This window comes from Blennius ocellaris (assembly GCF_963422515.1).
Source record: "Blennius ocellaris genome assembly, chromosome: 2".
Taxonomy (NCBI): domain Eukaryota; kingdom Metazoa; phylum Chordata; class Actinopteri; order Blenniiformes; family Blenniidae; genus Blennius; species Blennius ocellaris.
The window spans coordinates 27,030,982-27,050,286 of record NC_137651.1 but is presented as its reverse complement, the minus strand read 5'-3'; the positions used below and the strand labels follow the sequence as shown (position 1 = coordinate 27,050,286).

Here is a 19,305-nt window from a genome sequence, read left to right as displayed (position 1 = left end):
GGCTTCAGCATGTCTCAGTTGAGCAACACAGTGAAGAAGATGGACGAAGAGCAGCAAGTGTTATTCATTGTATAGTTTTCCCAATGTTTGTTTCAGGTAACTTTGAAAACAGATGCAGTTTAAATGCTGCAGAGATCTGAATTTATTTTCCAATTCTTGAGGTAAATTTCCTTTTTTAATGACGTGCATGAAATCAGAGTTATATAATGGAAAACTGACACCGGCTCTTTTCCTTCATGAAACTATAAACGGGTTTAGGTTTCCTTTGGAAACAGTGGATAAAACTCTATAGAGAGAGCGCCACTTATGAAAAGAAGAGAATTGACAGATGGAGCCTTGAGGGAACGTTGTCGGAAAAATGAAACCTTTGTCGCACGTCTTCGTGTCCATAAACGGACCTTCTTTTCACATCGGTTCCCTCTGAAAGACCTCTGCCCCCATTTAAAGGTCAGAGTCACGCAGGACCGCGGCTTCTCGGCTTCATATTGGAGCTCTCTGGTCTGTAAAGCAGATGGCGGCATAAATGAAAGAGCGCAACTCCGGCATGTCACACGCTCGATGTCTGTCAGCTCCCAGGTAGAGACAAAATAATGCCCGACGCTTACTTTTGCAAAGCGCCAACTCTGCAGCAGTTACTTTGATAATCAGTAAATAATTACAGACATTTATCAAGCAAAACATTGCAAATGGCCTCCGCTGGCAGCATTTCTATTGTGCTAATTTGCTCTTTTTTCTTTGTCATGATAGAAAAGTGTGTTTTGTGGCTGTAGGAGTGTGGATTGTATAAAATAGAGGGAAAGATGTGCATTTTGTTTAAACAACTTAGGAATGGGGCTGATCCGATCCAGGTTCCGATATGAACGTAATTCACGGATCAGAAATTTCCGATCCAACCTGAGGAGAGTTCCAATCCATGAAGCCTCATCTGTGCTGCTGCTGAAATGAGTCCACAAGTATTTCCCTGCGGGCTGCTGTGCATGCTGGCTGCAAAATGTGGAATGGATTTCCTGAACGAAGGCGGGTCTCAATGAGACGTGGAATAATGAGTCAGGAAATCCATTCCACAGTTTGCAGCTAGCTTAGCAGGCTAGGGAAGCAGCGCGTTGCTACCCGAGTTTTCACGACAACATGTCGCCGTTTGGACGTATTTTACTTTCAAAACACCGCAAAGCCTCGACTTGGATGTTTGTAAAGGCGTTGTACAGCGAGACGGCCGCTCTACAGCTAGATGTCACCGTTTTAAAACGCCAGCTCGCAGAGGAGAACAGCTCTGACCGTGACACCTGCTTCATGCTAAATGAAAAAACCTGTGTCGGCACATCCCTAGACAGAACCATTGATTTTAAATTGCACAACATGTTCCTTCAACTGACAAAATCTGATAGTTTGATGAGGAGTAACGAATAATAACTATACTGATTCACAAGTTGGGAAACAATCTCAACTTCTGTGTTCCCGGATTAATTTGTGAAAGTGAGCTGTGGACTCATGTCAAACTAAAGGCAGTTTTCAGAGATAATATCACAAACTGAGGCAGAACTCAAGTGGAAATGAAAACAACATTCAGGAAAAACCAAACAGAATCTGAACTGAGGGAAGCAGGTGGTGTTTTTTTCCCCCCAAGAACATAAAGGTTAACGATTGAACAGCAGACTTATCTACACACAAAGTGAGATGAAATGACGCACAGCTGGTACAATCAGGGGCAGACCACACACACACACTCACACACCCACTCACACACACTAAAAAAGAACGGTCCACAGGTGTGAGGTAAAGAAATCACAAGGACTGAACATAGAATTGCTGAAAGAGAGTGAAATTCACAAAAAAAGTGGATGACAGTGTGCAAGATAAAATGAGAATTACAAGAATCGATTAGGGTGCAACTGCAACAGAAACAAGCAGGGAAAGAAGGTGGAAGACACGCGAGAACTCAACCCTTAAACTGTGAAAGGAAACAAATGGTGATGCAACGTCAGCACTTTCTTTTTTTTAACTTTTTGAACGACGCATGAGTTTCAATACAATCCGCTTGGAAAGCATAAGAAAGATGAAATATATTGAACTGACATTGGCCAAGTTTTGAGCACATTAATAAGTTAAACTTGAGCTCCAGCCACAAAAAGTTTATTTTGCTGTATAATTTACAGTCGCCTATGCTAACAGTCCAGTGAGGTGAGGTTCCAACACTTTTAAACACTAAATTCATCATTTAAATGCTTGCTGGACATATTTTAGGTAAAAATATACCTACAACCATCATGTGACTTACGTTGCGTTGCCACTTCACAGTTTAGTCGGATCAAAAGGAACATCGGTACGATTGCTGCTGTAATGCGACGTTTTGAACTGTGGTCTATGTCAAACAAATTTCGACGGAATTGTGATTCAGTTTGAAGTTTGGTGGAAGTTTGAACACAACACAGACCACAGAGTTAATTACAGATCAAACCAAACACACGATAGACCACAGAGGCTATGAATTATCACACCGGAGGCTAATTCACTTGAGATCCCTGCTGCGATTTAAAGGTTATTTCCAGTTTTCTATAAGAAGTAAGTGTTCTTATCTTTTGTTAGTCTCAAAAACACCATTATGAATCATGAGAAAATTACACTTGAAAGCAACTTTTCTCTTTTTTTTTACTTTAATAGCCAGGCTATTAAACCACATATGGCTTTATGGACCAGGGGCCTCATTTATAAAGGTTGCTGAAGCACAAAACGGGTCCTGAAAGATGCGTACGCCACTTCCTATGCAAAGTTTGTGATCTAAAAAAAGTAAATTTTGCGGGAGAATGTGCGTACCGTTGCGCACATTTTGGAGACGGGGGAACCTGGCTGCTTTATGTTTTCATTTCTATCATATGAGGTAATGTCATAAATGTGCTTGTATCCAGGCAAAAATCTATCTTAAATTGAAGGGATTGTTATTTCCGTTGTCTTCTTTGTTCATTTCGTTGGTCACACATGCACTTCACAACACAACACTGCCCCCACAGGCCTCTGTGATATCGCTCTCTTTGTTTTACCGGATTGATTCATACTCCATAAGAAGTTTTGGCACTTAATGGCAGATTCACGTGATGCACCTGAACGCATCACTCCTGCAGTTCAACCCGGACCAGCACGGCGGCCCGGACACGTACGTTCTCTTCTATTGCTGCAAAGCTACAATTCTACTTCACAGTAGAGTGGCTGCTGCGAGGTGGCGTTCGACAGCTTCTTCACGTAGTATGAAGCTGACGTCACAGCCGAACTTTTCATCTCGTTCTTATGCGTTCTTATGGGAGTGTGCAGGGGCCTCAGCTTCAGGGTTTTGGCAGGTTGTTATTTGCTGGCAGTCAGTTGTCTATTTAGACTACAGTGAGATTCACACCATGAAATTGTGATGGTAAAACAAGTCCAACAAGTCTGCAGTGGTGAAAATACGTTTCTCAGCTCCCAGTGAATAGTGAGGCGACACCCCGTGGTTTCAGGCCAGTGAGCGAAGTCATGATGTTAAGACTTGTTCTACATCAATTTTGGCTGAGTGTCCCGGAAACCATCTTAGTGTGTCTGACAACTTTAAAATAGATATTCATCACGAGTGTAAACTATACGCCTGAGGCTGACAGGAGCGTTGTTACTTTTTAGGCGTTTGGCCATAAACCACAATTTTAAATTCAACTTTATCTGATGGCGGCGCCAGATGAAAATCTCCGGCATTCGCTGGAAGCTTATTCATATCAGCGAGCATCGTCGTTTTGGTGTTTCTACAGGAATGTCCCGAGTCTATCGGTGTCAGGAAATAAAATCCAGTCGCTGCTGTCCTCAAAACACTCACACCTGAACCAAAATGACCCCACTGCTTGAAAAGTTTCTAACTATCCCATAAAAGTTGCGTTAGCTTCCTCATTACATGTTTAAAGAATCCGAGGCTCACCCAGTCATTTACATAGATTAAAAAAAAAAAAAAAAAAATGTGGTCTCCCTCGACGGGCTTTCACCAGTCCGGTAAAAATAATACAAGCTGATGCCCTTAGTTTTATGCTATAAAGACACTGACAGGCAATTACAGTGTGAAGGGAAAAAGCAAAATTATAGAGCAGACAGTGTTGACGTTTGGAATGGTGCTTCCACGGTTCAGCCCGCAACAAAAAGACACTGTGTGAGCGGGATGTTGTGCAAGCTGTGCTGTCAGTTATCCATCAGCGACATGATTACACCCCTTCCCTCGAGAGACAGACAGAGATAGTGAGGATGTAGCAGTGTATTTTTTTTTTCTTCTTCTTTTTTTCATACCTCCACCCCCTCCCCTCTAAAATCTCTCTTGAGCTACCTGTGCTGCACTTCTTCGCCATGAACTGATACCGGAGCAGAATTCAAATAGAGTCCTGTCATAGTCTGCAACATGTAAGCTGAGGGCGTGTGCGAAAGGAGCTGACAGAAAAACAAACGAGCCTGTAGAGCTCATATGTCGCCGGAGAGTTTTAGAGGTGGCCCGTGTGGATTCACTGTATGACAAGCAGAGTGGCAATTTCATTTGACGACGAGTAATGAGAGATTGAGCTTATTAATAATAATAATAATAATAATCTTTATTTCTATAGCACTTTTTATACATTAAGCAACACAAAGTGCTTCCACAAAAATTAAAAACAGTGCAAAGATAAAATAGATGAATAAAAAGCAGGTGAACACACACGCACACATGCAGACACACATCATATTAAATCGCTGATCTGTCTCATTTGAGGTGGTAGATACAGCTGATCAAAATTCAGTTCTTGTTAAATGATTAAATGAGAGACGGGGATGAGAAGCAGAATGCCACGGAAGGTTAGCTTTTCTTTGATTTTGTTGCTCCTTAGGCAAGCAGCATTCACTATGAGAATCTCGCCTTTGCTCAAGTATTATTGATCTAGTTGAAGTGCTTCTGTCTGCCCCCTCACCAATGAACCGCTTCTGAGGCGAGGCTATTTGCCATCAAGTCTTTGTGGACATGCGCCATGGGATCTCCATTCACTGCACAATCCTCATTTTCGGCACTTAATAAGTTCGGGCCTGCGCTTTTCTTTTGGATGCCGCGGCTGAAAGGCGCGCACGCACCCGGGGAGGCACGCACACGCACACGCACACAAATGGGAGGGCATAAGGTAGCAAAACAGGGATGTAGAGACTGCGGGGAGGAGGTTGCTGATTTCCCCGGTGAGCTTATATCTGAGCTGTCGTCACCTGTCTCTTCTCGGGGATCGAGGCGCCTTAATCAGGAACATGAAAGTATCTCCAGCGGTGCCGCCTCCTGTTTCCGTCACTCGCACGTCAATTCTACCATTACCAGCGTGTTGGCTATTTTTTTTTTGTGTCCAGCGTGAAGGAGCTTTTTTTTTTAAGTGAAGAGGAATCATACTTCACATGTGATGAGCAAAGATGGTTAGTAACCCGTCCCCTCCTCCCCGCCGAGGCGGAGCGCCGGGAAATAGTTCCCTTCAAACCCAAACTTTCGCTTTCTGATCAGGGAAAACATCCTGAAGCACACTGGACGTCAGGGGTCCTCCTGCAGGGCCGGCGTGCTGAAGCTGGGAGACGTACGACATGTGCAGGACTCAATCTGTTGGTGATGTCGTCATCAAACTTGTGAAAAAAGCTTAACGAGCCCCTTATTTCATTCAGATGTGTTGCACCTGGGAGAGACCGGTTTATATATTTGACATGTTTCCCTTTTTTTATTTTTCAAGATTCTGACTGGCTATCGTGGCTTACTGCTTTTCGTTACACCGCCCCCTACAGGTTTGGCATGCTCATAGTAGCTCTGAGCTAGTTGGATATGCAGGTCAGTTTGGGGTTTTTTTTTGCAAATGTAGAGGTGGAAATATCAGTTTTTGTAAAAACCCGGGTATGTGTGACCAAAAACATGCAGGACCTCGGCCCTCGAAGCCCAGAATTAAGGACTCCTGCTCTATCAGCTTTTGTTTTGTAAGAAATGCAAAACCAAATGATGACACTTGCTTGTCGATTTAAATAAGATTGTGCTAAAAAAACACTGTCATCTCCAATGACGGCTCACCAAGCAAATCAAGGTTTATTGTATCTTACGGCTTCTGACACTCCACACAGATGTAAGAGACTTTTATAACAAGAAAAAAACAAGTGTTCAAAGAGGGTTGCATAGTTCTTTGTGTGGTTTTTTTTTCTCTTTCCCTATGATCCGATATTGATTGTTTGGCATTCCAGTGCTACACACAACACTTATTCTTAATACTTTCTTATTAGCGGGAAACGTTTTGGTCTTCACATTAAAAACGGAGCCAGTGGCAAAGGGAGGATCACCACTTCAGTGCATTTGGGTTTCAAAACGTTACTTTAAAAAAAAAAAGAAGAAGGGCTGTTTAATGTATTTCACAATTTGTACACATAAAACTACATTGTAAAGTCAATCTAAACTCATGCTACTTGTTATCAGTCTCTGCTGCCGCCTTCATCATAGAGACCCTGTGTGTGTGTGTGTGTGTGTGTGTGTGTGTGTGTGTGTGTGTGTGTGTGTGTGTGTGTGTGTGTGTGTGTGTGTGTGTGTGTGTGTGTGTGTGTGTGTGTGTGTGTGTGTGTGTGTGTGTGTGTGTGTGTGTGTGTCGACGTGAAGTCGCTCTGTTCACCTACTTTAGTTGTGAAGGATTACCTTATCTCTGTAAGCAGCAGGAGCTTTGTCTTCTGTAACTCAACATGTGTGATTAGTTCTCATTGTGCCGCGGTGTAATCTGCACAGATAATGCCGCTTCCTTAATGCCGCCGTTTTTTGTTTGTTTTTTTAAACGTTCTCACGGGCGCCGAATGTGGCTTTATTAGAATATTCAAAAATGTGTATTTGAATTTGAAATGTAAGGAGTCTATTATACCCCCAGCCTGATAACCTTTCCAGAACTGCAGGCTTTGCTCTGTAACCTCAATATAACAAACTCTTGTTGGGTTTTTTCCCTCTCTTTCCTTCCTGTAACAGTAGGAGTCAGCATCGCAGGTTGTTGCAGTGTTATCTCATGTGGAGTTTGAGTCTCTCAACACAAAGATGCAACAAACTTTCCTGCCAAGTAGATTCTGGAAAACATTTTTTATTATTATTTTTTATTTTTTTTCCCCCTCGACCATCAGAGTACAGTATGTGGTGGAGCACGTTAATCCAGATGCTGATTATTTTTGACATCCTAAAGACTCAGAGAAATTAAATGTCGCAGGATGTCATCAAATATGACACGTATGCAAAACGTGTTCCTCAGTGGCCTCATTAAGGACCCCGTCTCCAGTCCCTGTTTTCTTCTTCTTCTTCTTCTTCTTCTTCTTCTTCTTCTTCTTCTTCTTCTTCTTCTTCTTCTTCTTCGTCTTCTTCGTCTTCTTCTTCTTCTTCTTCTTCTTCTTCTTCTTCTCCTCCTCCTCCTCCTCCTCCTCCTCCTCCTCCTCCTCCTCCTTCGTTCTTTCTCTCCCCACCACACTCAGCATGGGTAATCGTTTCTGCCCGGATCAGAAAAACCTCCACATTTCATTATATCTACACCAGAAAGACAAAACAGCCCAGAGTGGCTCGGCTACATCAGCATGCTGTGCTCACACCAGCAATCTGCCTCAATGTTTCAGGTGGAGTCGTGTGCAGCCGGCAGCCAAACTAGCAATGTGAGCGAAGAAATCTGGAGTACAGACACACATTTACAGTCCTGCAGTTCATGCAAATTCTGCTGCAGTCGAGTGACAACTGTAGAATTCAGCCTGTGCTGGCCCCCGTGTCGGTCTCCCATTGAAATATTAAGACGAGTTCAAGGTTTGTTTTTCATTTAGTTTTTCACAATTTGGTGAGTGTGACACTGTGAAAGGCTCGACCAGTCTTCATTCTCATTCAGTTACAATTATGCGTAAAAAAAAAACAAATGCAGGTAACGATGAATATGTCTCTGCAGGTTTGAAAATGGAAATACTTTTTATTCGTTCTTAACGTTTTCAAGCTAAATGCATGAATAGGTACATTTACTGAGAGAGAGAAACATGTTTGAGAGACATAAATAGTGTCGTGCAATTTTGTAATCTCACAGCTTATAAAAGAAAATCTCTTCAAGCAATGGCTGATCTCAGCCCTTAGAAATCATGTCCGATCAGAAACATACATTTGACAACTATTTATGTGTTTCCGGTGTCCATTAACATGACAGCGGTGCTCAGACCCACTGAAAACGCAACTTTTTGAAAATTCTTCAACTCGGGTCTCCGTGGAAATGCTGCTACTGGGCATGTGCACCACAGCTGTCGTATATACATCTTCTGCACACGCTCAGTCGATGGACAATAACAGCATTTTTTTTTGCCTCCAGAGTGTCATGACTCCCAGTCCATATTCTCCTGTGACCTGGTGGTTTTGTTTTGACAGTCACTGTAATAACAATCCAACCTCATCGCCTGTCCTACATGGTGCAGAAACAAGTTTGGCTGATTTTTTTTTTTTTTTTTCTTTCTAACTGATGTTCTTTTCACACAAAGCCGCCAACAACTCCAGAGAGTAAAACCGCACATTTTTTAATTAGGAAAAAAAAAACAAAAAACTCACCCAGCGTCTCTTATTTATGGGTGCAAATGCAGAAATGCTGACAAAACAATGGCGGATTACAGGGTTGTGTTTGTGCTACAGATGCTACTGAGCGTGTTCCAGGTTTTACAATGAAATGTGCTGCTTCTCCTGTGAGAGCCGGACAGGCCACATGCTCCTCGATGCTGCGTCGTTGGATTCATGTATTTTTCTGTTTGTGATGGAGTACCGGCCAAGGATAAAACTACAGTATTTTTTGTATGGATGGACACATTTCTCACTGGGTTTTTGTGTGTGTGTGTGTGTGTGTGTGTGTGTGTGTGTGTGTGTGTGTGTGTGTGTGTGTGTGTGTGTGTGTGTGTGTGTGTGTGTGTGTGTGTGTGTATAGACCGAAAGGTTTTTGTGAATGGTTGTGGAAGGAGGGATGAAATTGCTTGAATGTCAGTGTGACTGTGAACGTGACTTCACACAGTCGGCGGGGCTCAGCTCCAGTTGGCTTTATCTTAGATGAAGCTGGATGGCCTGACAGATACACAACACCCTTCCCCCCCAACGTTCTTTTGCAGAATTAACATTGCAAGTTCACCAGAATCAGGAGAGAATGTGGAAATCAAGACTCAACAAGAAGCATTGCTTGTTTGGTAGAAACACCAGGTGACGGATTTCAAAAAAGCAAAAACACTTCCTGACACTAATCGCTGCAGCAGCCCCCGATTCTTAAAAGAAGCTTTTAATCCAGTTCAATCACTCTATAATACAAGGGAAGAGATTTCAGATTTGGCAAATTAGTGACAATGAGAGGGAATCGATGCAGGAAATGGTTGCGATCACACTTCAGTGCCGTTGACAAGCGGCAGCTTATTCCCGTGTTTGGTGAGGAATCCTTGGTAAAGCTGTCAGGAGTTGAAATGTGGTGCGATTTGTTTTGTCCCGTGCTGTCAGCATTGAGTGTCTCCCAGACTTATTTAAATTCAGGGGTTGTCTTTGTGGGTGAAGTGCTGTGGTGGCGCTGTGTCTGTCTCACACGGGTTTTTATTTATTGGCCTCTGCTTGGATGCTCACATGCTCACAAGCTGTCCCAAGGCTGTGAGCAATGGATGTTATTCACCACCACAGATATTCACACAGCTTTTTAAAAAAAAACCTTGTTACTGTCTGTGTTGAAGATTTTCCTGTATTAGTAATTGTTGCTCATTTGGAAACTCTGTCTAAACAGTAATCTCAATCTTAACCCCCCCCCCCCACAAATAAAAGAGGTACTCTTATTGTTTTTGTTTTTTTTCCAGTCCAAAAGGTCAATTCAGATGAATTACCAACTCGTATTACAGCTTCGACTGAGCCGTGTTGGTGCCTGTAAATACAACAGAGTCTGGCCTCACACTGACATACGTATACCCCGAATTATTGCAAAATTTAACAATAAAACTGTGACAAATTTCATGACAGCGGATGATTTTCAATATTCATTTAATATGCAGTGAGAAAATCCAAATAAAGTAGAATGTGTTGGGAGAAATTGGAATCCTTTAGACAGAGCAATTTATTGGAGTCTGACTGTAGAAAGATGGTGACGTAATTAAAATAAAGTAAAAAAATGTCTGCCTAAATCGAAGAGTGATTTCAACTACGAAAACATATTGAAACGTATAGTTATTACATCGGTAGCTGTAAAAGTGCAGGCCAGTTTAACTTTTCTTTGCTGTAATGAAATTTTATCTCAACGTTTGATCTGCTTTTAAACATCAGTTTTAAACAGTTTCTCATTTGCATGTGTTATGGTCCCTTTTCTCAGTTTCCCTGTTCAGAGCTGCATCAATCTTCTCTCCTGTGAATCTGCAACATGTTTACTCCGTTTGATATTTTGGTCACTGCTCATGTATGCAAATGTTTGTATGTACTGTGTATTATAATTTTATAGGATATATGAGTGTGCATGTGTGTGAGGAGTATAATGTCAAATGTACAGCATATGTGTGAATAATGTATAGTAATCACAGACGTAATGACTATAAAGCATCTGATAAATTCAGATGTGATGGAAAATAATGCAAAGTGGAAGAATATGAAAAGTTTTGTACTTCATCCTTCAACCTTTTGAAACACTTAAAAGCAAAAATATATTAAGAGTTACAACTGAATAAAGCCAAAACTAAGCAAAAAGTTTTTTGTTTAGTTTTTTTTTCTCTTTTATTTGTTCACATTTCTATTTTCTTCTAAAATGTGCTCATTAAAGTCAATTACTTGATGAGTCGAACTTCACAAACATTACTTCAATGTACCGTTATGTTCTCTTGTGGGATAAAGCGAGCATTGCTCATCATTTAGCGTCGTTTCCTGGCCTTCAAACAAGTGGGAGCCAACGGTCGCTTCACAATCAACCAGCACACACACACACACACACACACACTAGCGTCGCATCAATCTCTTCGTGTTGTGTAACTCTCTGCAAGAGAAGTATATTTATTTCCCAAGTGTCCAACTGCTCTTTTAAAGTGAGACAAGTCGGCCAAGAGGACAAAGAATTCATGGCAGCAACAGAAAACAAGTTTTAACGCGGCGGAGCAATGAAGTGTGCTCTGTTTAAAGCCGTATTATTAAATTGTCTTGCTTTCTGCTTTTCCTGCCGTTGCGACTTCACGGCCCGGCTGCAGGAATGCTGGTTAGTTTGGCGTCAGGCTGGAAGCTGTTTGCAGAGCTGACGGCTCATAGCGACGAGTGACAAGTGTTGCGGCGTGAACCCGTTGGGCCGAGCGTCGGGAGGACGGCGGTGACGGCAGACTCTGCCGACACGGGGCCGACTATTTGGTTACATGTTGAATGTCATCCATCACTGCAGAAGTGCTTTATGAAGTTGTTTTTCCTGTTTGCGAAAAAAAAAAGAAAGGAAGAAAGAAAGACAGGACCCCCCCCCGTTAGTAGTGTTTGAACACGTGGGAAAGAGAAGAGACGGGATTGGAAGCAAACATTTGTGCACCTCTCAACTCAGCCACTCAGCCTGACGTCACATTCGACTGTGCAAATACGCCTTCGGAGTCCCACTTGTTACTCTGTCTTCGTGTAGACAATGGTAACCACAGCCAAAGTATTTACCTTCATTCAAACCGGATTCAAATGAGTATCACGCACGCGGCAAATGAATTCACCCCCGTCTCTGCACCACTCAGAGGGAGCCATTCAAAGTCTGCTGAGTTAAGAGGGAACGCCGGAGAAAAAAAGAAGTTTAGCCCCGTGTGTCGCAGCGGCATTATTGTGTGCAGCTGTTTCTCTCTTGCGCGTGAGTGTAATCAGACAATTTCAGGCATGAATGCGCGCAGAATATCAAACATCTTCATTGTTTCGGGCTTTTCTTGTCCTATAATAAACATACTCGACTTTGAGTGAGCGGACGGAGGCCGTCTGGTCAGCGGTTTGGATTTCAGCTGGCAGATTTCCGCATTTCCCCCGGCCTGAACTGGGAAAATGTCTGAAATGTAAATGTGAATGCTTTAAAAAAAAAAAAAAAAAAAAAACCTGTGCGTGGCCGGGGCAGCCTCTTCTGGCTCTCAGCCCTCATCCTGGCCCATTGAGACTCCTCCCATCCCCCCTCTCAAGCACTTTGTCTCCATGGCGATGGTTTCGGTGAAATTTAGGGCAGGAAAGGTTATTGTTTGTTTTTTTTCTTTCTTAAAGCCAAGAGAGCTGTAAAATTTGCCATAGTCTATAGAAACTGCTTTCCTTGTGTTTGTTTAGGGGTGGCGCTAAGTGGTATTGATAAATGTCAAATATGTTCAGAACAAGAAGACTTTGAAGTGATCACAACAATGGTGGGATTTCAATTTTCTGTCGGGGAAATTCGCGCTGTGTCGGCGCCGGCCAGATTAGCCCTCCTTTAAAAGTAATTGAAAAACGCTTTTCTGTCTTCTCTCTCTTGCAGTGGCGGCGTTGGAGACGCTGACGGGCCTGTACGGCGAGACACTCGCCATCCCGTGCAACAAAGGAGCCATGAAAGCGGAAGATGTCTTCATCACTAAATGGAAATATGTAAGTGGGCATGGAGGTCAGCGCTTTTGAGGCGGGCGACGTCCGTCTGACACCCGCTCGCGTCGCGCCTCGACCGCGCCCAGTCTGAGTGCGCGTGTGGAGCCGCGACGCCGTACGGCGGACGACGTGACACAGCCTCTCTCTGTTCTCCGCTCTCCAGGACAAAGGGGACGGACTCTCGGGCGACCTGCTGGTCAAGCAGAAAAACCAAAATGTCTCGGTCAGCGCCACCGACGAGTACAGGGGCCGCGTGAGCCTGGCCGACAACTCCAGCCTGCTGCTGTCCGCGGCCACGCTGGCCGACCAGCGGACCTTCACCTGCATGGAGGTGGTGGGCGCCGACATCGCCGAGTACCCGGTCAACGTGGTCGTCTACAGTGAGTGCGAGCGTCTCAGTTCTGGGGCGATTCTGTTAAAGTGCCGAACCGACGCAACGAGTTGTCTCATTTTCCAAGTTGATTTTCTTTTTTTCCATTATTATTATTATTATTCCAGAGTTCCCAACAGAGCTGGAGATTTCCGAGCAATCGAAGGAGCTGGAGATCGGCAAGCTTACGAAGGTGGGTTTTTATATATATATATATTACCATAAACTTTGCTTATAACCACATTATTTTATGCAGCAAATCATCAAGGCAAAGTCCTCACCGGAGCTGAGGTATCTTGAGGCCTTACAAAAACCATGCGTGTTACTACAGTAATGAGTTCTTTGAAGTGATTCTCATGAATTAGTAAAGAGCAGAAGCCCCCCTACTTCAATTAAAATACCCAAAGGATCTGAGGGGCTTTAGAAATGCTCCGGGCATTTCATGGTCTGTTGCGTAGAAAACTCTCAAGTCTGCAAATGTGAGGCTCACAAGGAGCTCCCTCATTCACTGCTTGGGTCAACTATAGAGATGAATGGATGTTTGGTCTTTTGAGTGCGGTTTTCCTCCCTGGTTTTGCCCGTTTTGCCGAGGTTTTCTTCTTTTGTCTTCCACAGCTGGGAACATGTGCTGCGAGCGACGCCAATCCAGCTGCCAACATCACATGGTTAAAGAACGACAAACCTCTGCTGGCCGACGGAAACGGTGAGCTCGGTGGTTAATTCAACCCCCGAATCTGAAAATTCATAAATATTACACAAGCCGACGATTTCATTCTGTCTGGCTGTGACAGCGGTTGTAAATTATTCTGCTGTGATGAATCTTGGCTGTGCTTGTTGACAGCATGTGTGTCCAGTTTTTTTGGTTTTTTTTTTACCCCTGTCCTGGTTAGTTTTCAAGCAGCATGTGTGTTTGTTTGTTTTCTGTCCAGGGATTTCTATTCAAACCTCTGTGTTGGTGGACCCTGTTACCGGCCTCTCCACCACGACCTCCACACTGGAGTATTCTGCCGAGAAGGAAGACAAAAACGCTCAGTTCATCTGCAGCACTCAAGACGCCGCCGGCGCGGAGCTGGTGTCCACGCCGGTGACCTTTACCATCACCTGTGAGTCACTTAACACACAGTCTATGCTGTTTTGCACATGATCCATTGTCAGAGTGCACAGCAACATGGTGGGGGGTGGGGACCAAAACAAAACATGAAAGTCAATACCCTTTTAAATGAAATTATCATTCTTGGTCCCGGTTGTTGCTACGCATTCCATACATCTTCTTGGGACCTTTTACGTACATCGATCGCTCGAAACAGCGTCATGGAGCAATTCATTGAAGTGGATTGAGAAGAAATTTAAAAAAAACCCAGAACGGCTAGTTTTGTTTCTATAACAGCTCTGTATCTGCGTACCTGGAGGCTTTACTACACGGCTAATAAGCTTTGCACAAGTCATGTGATAAAAGTCACTCACCAGCAGCAGCGCTCGGCGTAGGACTGATCTGCTCACTGGAGTGAGCATTTCTGTTCCTCTTGGTTCACTTTCTATCTGGTGGAGAAAAGCCTCTCCTTCGTTTTTCCCGGTAGCAAGTCGTGCTCCGTCCACATGCGTGTAAAACCTGCTGCACAGCAACGTCACCAGTCCCGGGATAAAAAAGATTTACTGAAGGCTCCTTGAGAAAGAAAGGGAAAAAAAAGTAGAAAAAGAAAAACATCTGGAGTGGACAAAAAGTCTTAAATGAATAATTTAACCTTTTTAGGAAATGCAACGTTCCTGAGCAAGTTAGAGTGATGCCTCCCTCATGTCTGAATGCTAAATATAACATGACGGCCAGCAGATGGTTATCTTATAGACTGGAAACAGCTGATCAAGCTGTGCCAAAGAAATCTGTCTTGTTTGTACAGTTTTTATCCCGATTAAACAAACGATTGATCGGTTGCATTTTTTCCCCCGTCTTACTGCTAAACCCGCTGCTGTCAAAAACGTCCTATTTAATCCACACATATGACAGTGTTGACTGGTTCTTTCAGATTTGGCTCATTGATCTTGAATGTTACAATAAAAAAAGATGGAGACTCTAAATTTTCATGTTTTCTACAATTGTAAAATACAGCAGATGGTGTCTTTCTGAAATATTAATTCCTTGTCTGGTTTTTTGGGGTGGGTTTTTTTCCACCGGTGGTCAGTTCTGACATCGAACCTCTCAGGTCTTTTCTCCTTTTGATTCCTGTATTGTATTGAAATATTTCTGCTGTTTTCATTTCCATGAGTTTCTGTGGTTTGATATCTTTTTTTTTTGTTAACTGCTTCCGAATCTCATTGACTATCACATAAAGATTTAAAGATGCAGTCTGAGGGAACACCGTTGTCAATATTTAATGGAAGTCAAGCCGGTTTACCGTCACATGCCACGGCGGTGCCTCCTGACCCGTAAGAAGACCAGGAGATACACGGGAAGCAGACGGCTTCCACCTTATCTTTTTAATTCACGCCCTTTTCATTCATTCTTCTGCTTCCGCTCGAGAAAGTTGTAACAACTTTGATGGAGAAAGTTGGGGGGAAAAAATGTGGATTCTGTGTTTCTGTTGTGGGATTTATAGCGAAGCCATTAAATATTGACGCTACCTTCTCAGCGAGGCCCAAAGTAGAACTTGTCAGCTCTGGAATACTTTCTCTAAAGAGTTTGCCTCAGACGGAGCCGAAACGTTGGGCTTTGAAAGCGTTGTTTGTTCGAGTGCCTCCGATTATGAAGGCTGCTCAGCCGTTTCCTCTGCGGGATTTCAAACTCGGTTGTGCCCGATACCACAAAGTTTTGCCTGCCTGCTGCCCGAGTCGCCCGCCGCAGCACCTGTCAGTCAGCTGGCAGGGCAGCACAACCCCAAACCTGCCGCGTGCCTCGCATGCATCGCCTCGCTGACTTTCAGTCTCCTCACTTCCTGCAGACTCCACAGAAAACATCGTTCTTTCAGTCATCGCTCAGGGTCCACTTGTAGAAGGAGATAATGTGACACTGAAGTGCGAGGCAGATGGAAATCCAGCCCCGGCCAGTTTCAACTTTCACCTCAAGGTATTAAAGTCTATATCTCACTGCACTGCGACTGTTCAAGACGAATTATATACTAACACACAAATGTTGTATTGGAAAAAAAAAAGAAGACGACATTTCACCTGAACTTTGCTCACAGGCTTGCTTAAAATTTGCACAATATTGACAACCGTCATACGAGAATCTCGAGAATTGTTCACCACATAGGTCACTCTATGAAGTCATCAGACGTACAATCCAATAGAGCTGCTGAGAGAAGTTCAGGACCTGCCGGCAGCCTGAATGAAGACGAGACAAACATATCGAGAGATCTTTTCTAACTTCCCACATTTCATAACTCGCAGAAGTGAAATTGAGAAATGATTACTAAGGTCAACCGAGTTGATTTTTTGGGGACTGGGATGGTAAAACCTGAATGTGGTGTGAAAGCAATCGCAGTCGACTGTTGAACAAATGCCTTGTTTTTTTTTACCAAAAGTTTGCACTGAGTAGAATTAGCAGTAATGACGAAGTTATAATTGCACAGCAGTCCACAACACAGGAATAATGAGGTGTGTGCTGTGATCAGTAAATGCTTAACGGAGACTTTAATTGTTCCCCAGAACAATCCTGCTCAAAGGCAAAGAAAATAAATAAATCCCTGCTCGTGCAACATCTGGCCAAGAGGCTGTTCATTCGGTCCACACTAAATACACAATAATCCGTATGAAATTGACCCGAGGAGACGACGATGACAATGAAAAAAAAAAAAAAAAAAAAAGAGTTATTAAGACGTTTCAAACACGTTCAAGGTCGAGGCCTCACATGAGGATAACACAGATCCGTGCAAATGCTTTGAGATGTTCTGGAAACTTCTTTGTCCCGGCCCGGTGAGATAGTGGGCTTGTGAAGTCTGTGGAATGAACTGACTGACCGTCGTGTTATTGCGTGTCTTTGAAGGGAGACGTGGTGAAAGTGGAAAATGGCGACACGTATACCATCACCAACGTGTCGCGTGACACCACCGGAGAGTACAAATGCTCGCTGATCGACGACCCCTCGATGGAAGCATCTGAGGACATTACAGTAAACTGTAAGAGACAAAAAAATATATATATATATATATACACACATATATAAACTGGAGTTGTGCTTGCATCATTCTCAGTGTAATTGTACAGTAGGACTGAAAAGTGTTTGTTGTTGGGGGAAAGAAAGTCTTAATATCTCTCTTTGCCAGACTGTCTTCTTGTGATTTGTTGGGAAAGTGTTGTGTCAACTGCACAGCCTCTAATAAGCTGCATCTGCAGGGCTGTGAGCCAAGAGCGGAGCCGTGTGCTTAACAACAGCAATGTCTGGACACTTATCAAGGCTCTGAACCATCTTCCCACCATCCCTCTCCCCCTTTTAGACCTAGACATCAATTTCAGCCCCTCTGGGAACATCGTCAAGCGTGCCGGCGAGGGCCTGCCTCTAACTCTTCACATTTATTCTTCCGGAAAAGCAAAGGTCTCTTGGACAAAGGTAAAAAGCAATCTCTTACACAACATCTTCTCAAAATCACTGGAGCAAAGTTGTCGCGCGGCGTCATTGACGGTTTTGATAACCTCTTCATTTAATCCAGGATGGTGATGAGCTGGAGAAGGAGCCCAACCTGAACAAGCTCACTTACTCACATTCTGGCGTCTATGAGTGCGAGGTGACGATGGGGCCGCTCAGTAGAAAAGCTTCCTTTGAGCTGGTTGTTGAAGGTAACGGAATTTAAATAATAAGAAAAAAAACAAAAACCCACACACTGGTGGGGAAGGTTTACACCGTGTTCACATGTAGCCCAAGTAAAATTAAATAAATAAATTGGTTCTGTTCGTGTTTGTTTAGAGAACCAGCAGAATGTAATTACACATTGTTTGTTGGTTTTACACAAAACCAATCAAACCACTTGTTGTGATTTTCATGGCATTGCCAGGCAGTAGGTTCACATCACAATATGTGTTTTTTACGCTCCGTTTTTCTGCACAGATTAGATAAGAGCGTGGTAATTGGTTAGGTTCGGAGGTGCGGATGGGATTTTTCTGGACAGAACCAGGCTCCCTGTTTTTCCTCGTATGCACTTTTGAGGCAGCCGGCTGCAGACTGGAGCTTCGGATTTGTCAAACAGACACGAGCATGGCATTTATCTTCTCATCTGAATGTTGGCAAGAAAGCCAATAAGTGAACCCCCCCCCCCCCCCCCCTAAATAACCCTCCAGTCAAAGCCGGTTTCTGTCAGTATGTTTTGGACGTGTTTCGTGAGCGAGGCGCTCCCACCTAACGCGTTGTGTCACTGACGAATCGTCTCCTGTTGCAGGTTCTCCCGTCATCAAAACGCTGTCTCAGCACCTCAGCGACGACGGCCATCACAAAGTCTTGATTTGCGAGGCTGAAGGTTTCCCACAGCCCGTTGTTTCCTGGAGCATCAATGGCACATTGGTATGCACGCTCGCACATTTTAGAGCCCCCTTGGAAGCACACGCATTTCATCCGCGGATAATGATTACGATTTCTGAAGGTCATACCCATCAACTTTTTTTAATTGCGCATGCATTTCTATTCATTGTGTTCCACAGTTATTTCCTTTGTTGAAGCTTGTCTCTGTGCCAGCGCAGAATAGATGTTCCTCCAAGCTTTAGAAAAACCTTGGAGGGGAAAGATGTGTGCTTTAATAGTGACAATTATATCATCATTGTAGCTGTCAGTGGATTCATTCTATTGCTTGTCATTGCTTTCCTTTGCAACGGCGAAAAGTCTTGAAAGTACTCGGTGATCAGCTTTGGTCGAGATCCCGTAATGTGAACGTGTGCTTGGAGGCGCAGTGCACCTTGTCGCCATCGCTGGCTTCTCCGAGATTCCCAGTGCACTCAAATGCAGAGCCTTCCAGATGGATGGATACCTTTAGAACTAAATCGAATCCGGTGTAATGCCGCAGGCAAAATGTCAATATACGTGCTAGTACTCAAGGTAAGTTTGTTTATGGGGTCTGCGTCAGACTTATGAGAGATTTATGTTGCCTCGTACAGTCAGGGTGTAAAAAGCAAACACACTTCAGAAAGACTATATTTCAAAATGCGGGGCCTCTTTTTTTTAATTTAAAACCAACCACTTATCCCCCATGCAGAGTTTTCAGCGTGGAGTTCATGCAAATCAGTTGTGGTTTTATATTTTTGGGGTTTTTATTTGCAAGCACAGTTTAAGGTAGCTCCCAAAAATGTCACTTTTGTGGGATCTGAACACACGTGTGATTACTGTGCAACCGTGAGTGTGTTTTCAAACATAATCAAACACTTGCTGGATGAAGAGTACAAGCACAGCAGCGTCCAT

General features: G+C 43.6%; 1 protein-coding gene across 1 annotated transcript in view; it reads left to right on the top strand.

The window, feature by feature from the left end:
* The window catches only part of LOC308135363 (CD166 antigen homolog), a 47,017-nt gene that overhangs the window by 19,323 nt on the left and 8,389 nt on the right, over positions 1-19,305 (top strand). The window contains 10 exon segments of the mRNA XM_080503292.1: positions 12,459-12,565; positions 12,726-12,942; positions 13,061-13,125; positions 13,548-13,635; positions 13,862-14,035; positions 15,866-15,990; positions 16,909-17,041; positions 17,360-17,472; positions 17,573-17,699; positions 18,296-18,417. Of these exon segments, the coding sequence (XP_080359418.1) occupies positions 12,459-12,565; positions 12,726-12,942; positions 13,061-13,125; positions 13,548-13,635; positions 13,862-14,035; positions 15,866-15,990; positions 16,909-17,041; positions 17,360-17,472; positions 17,573-17,699; positions 18,296-18,417 (1,271 nt within the window).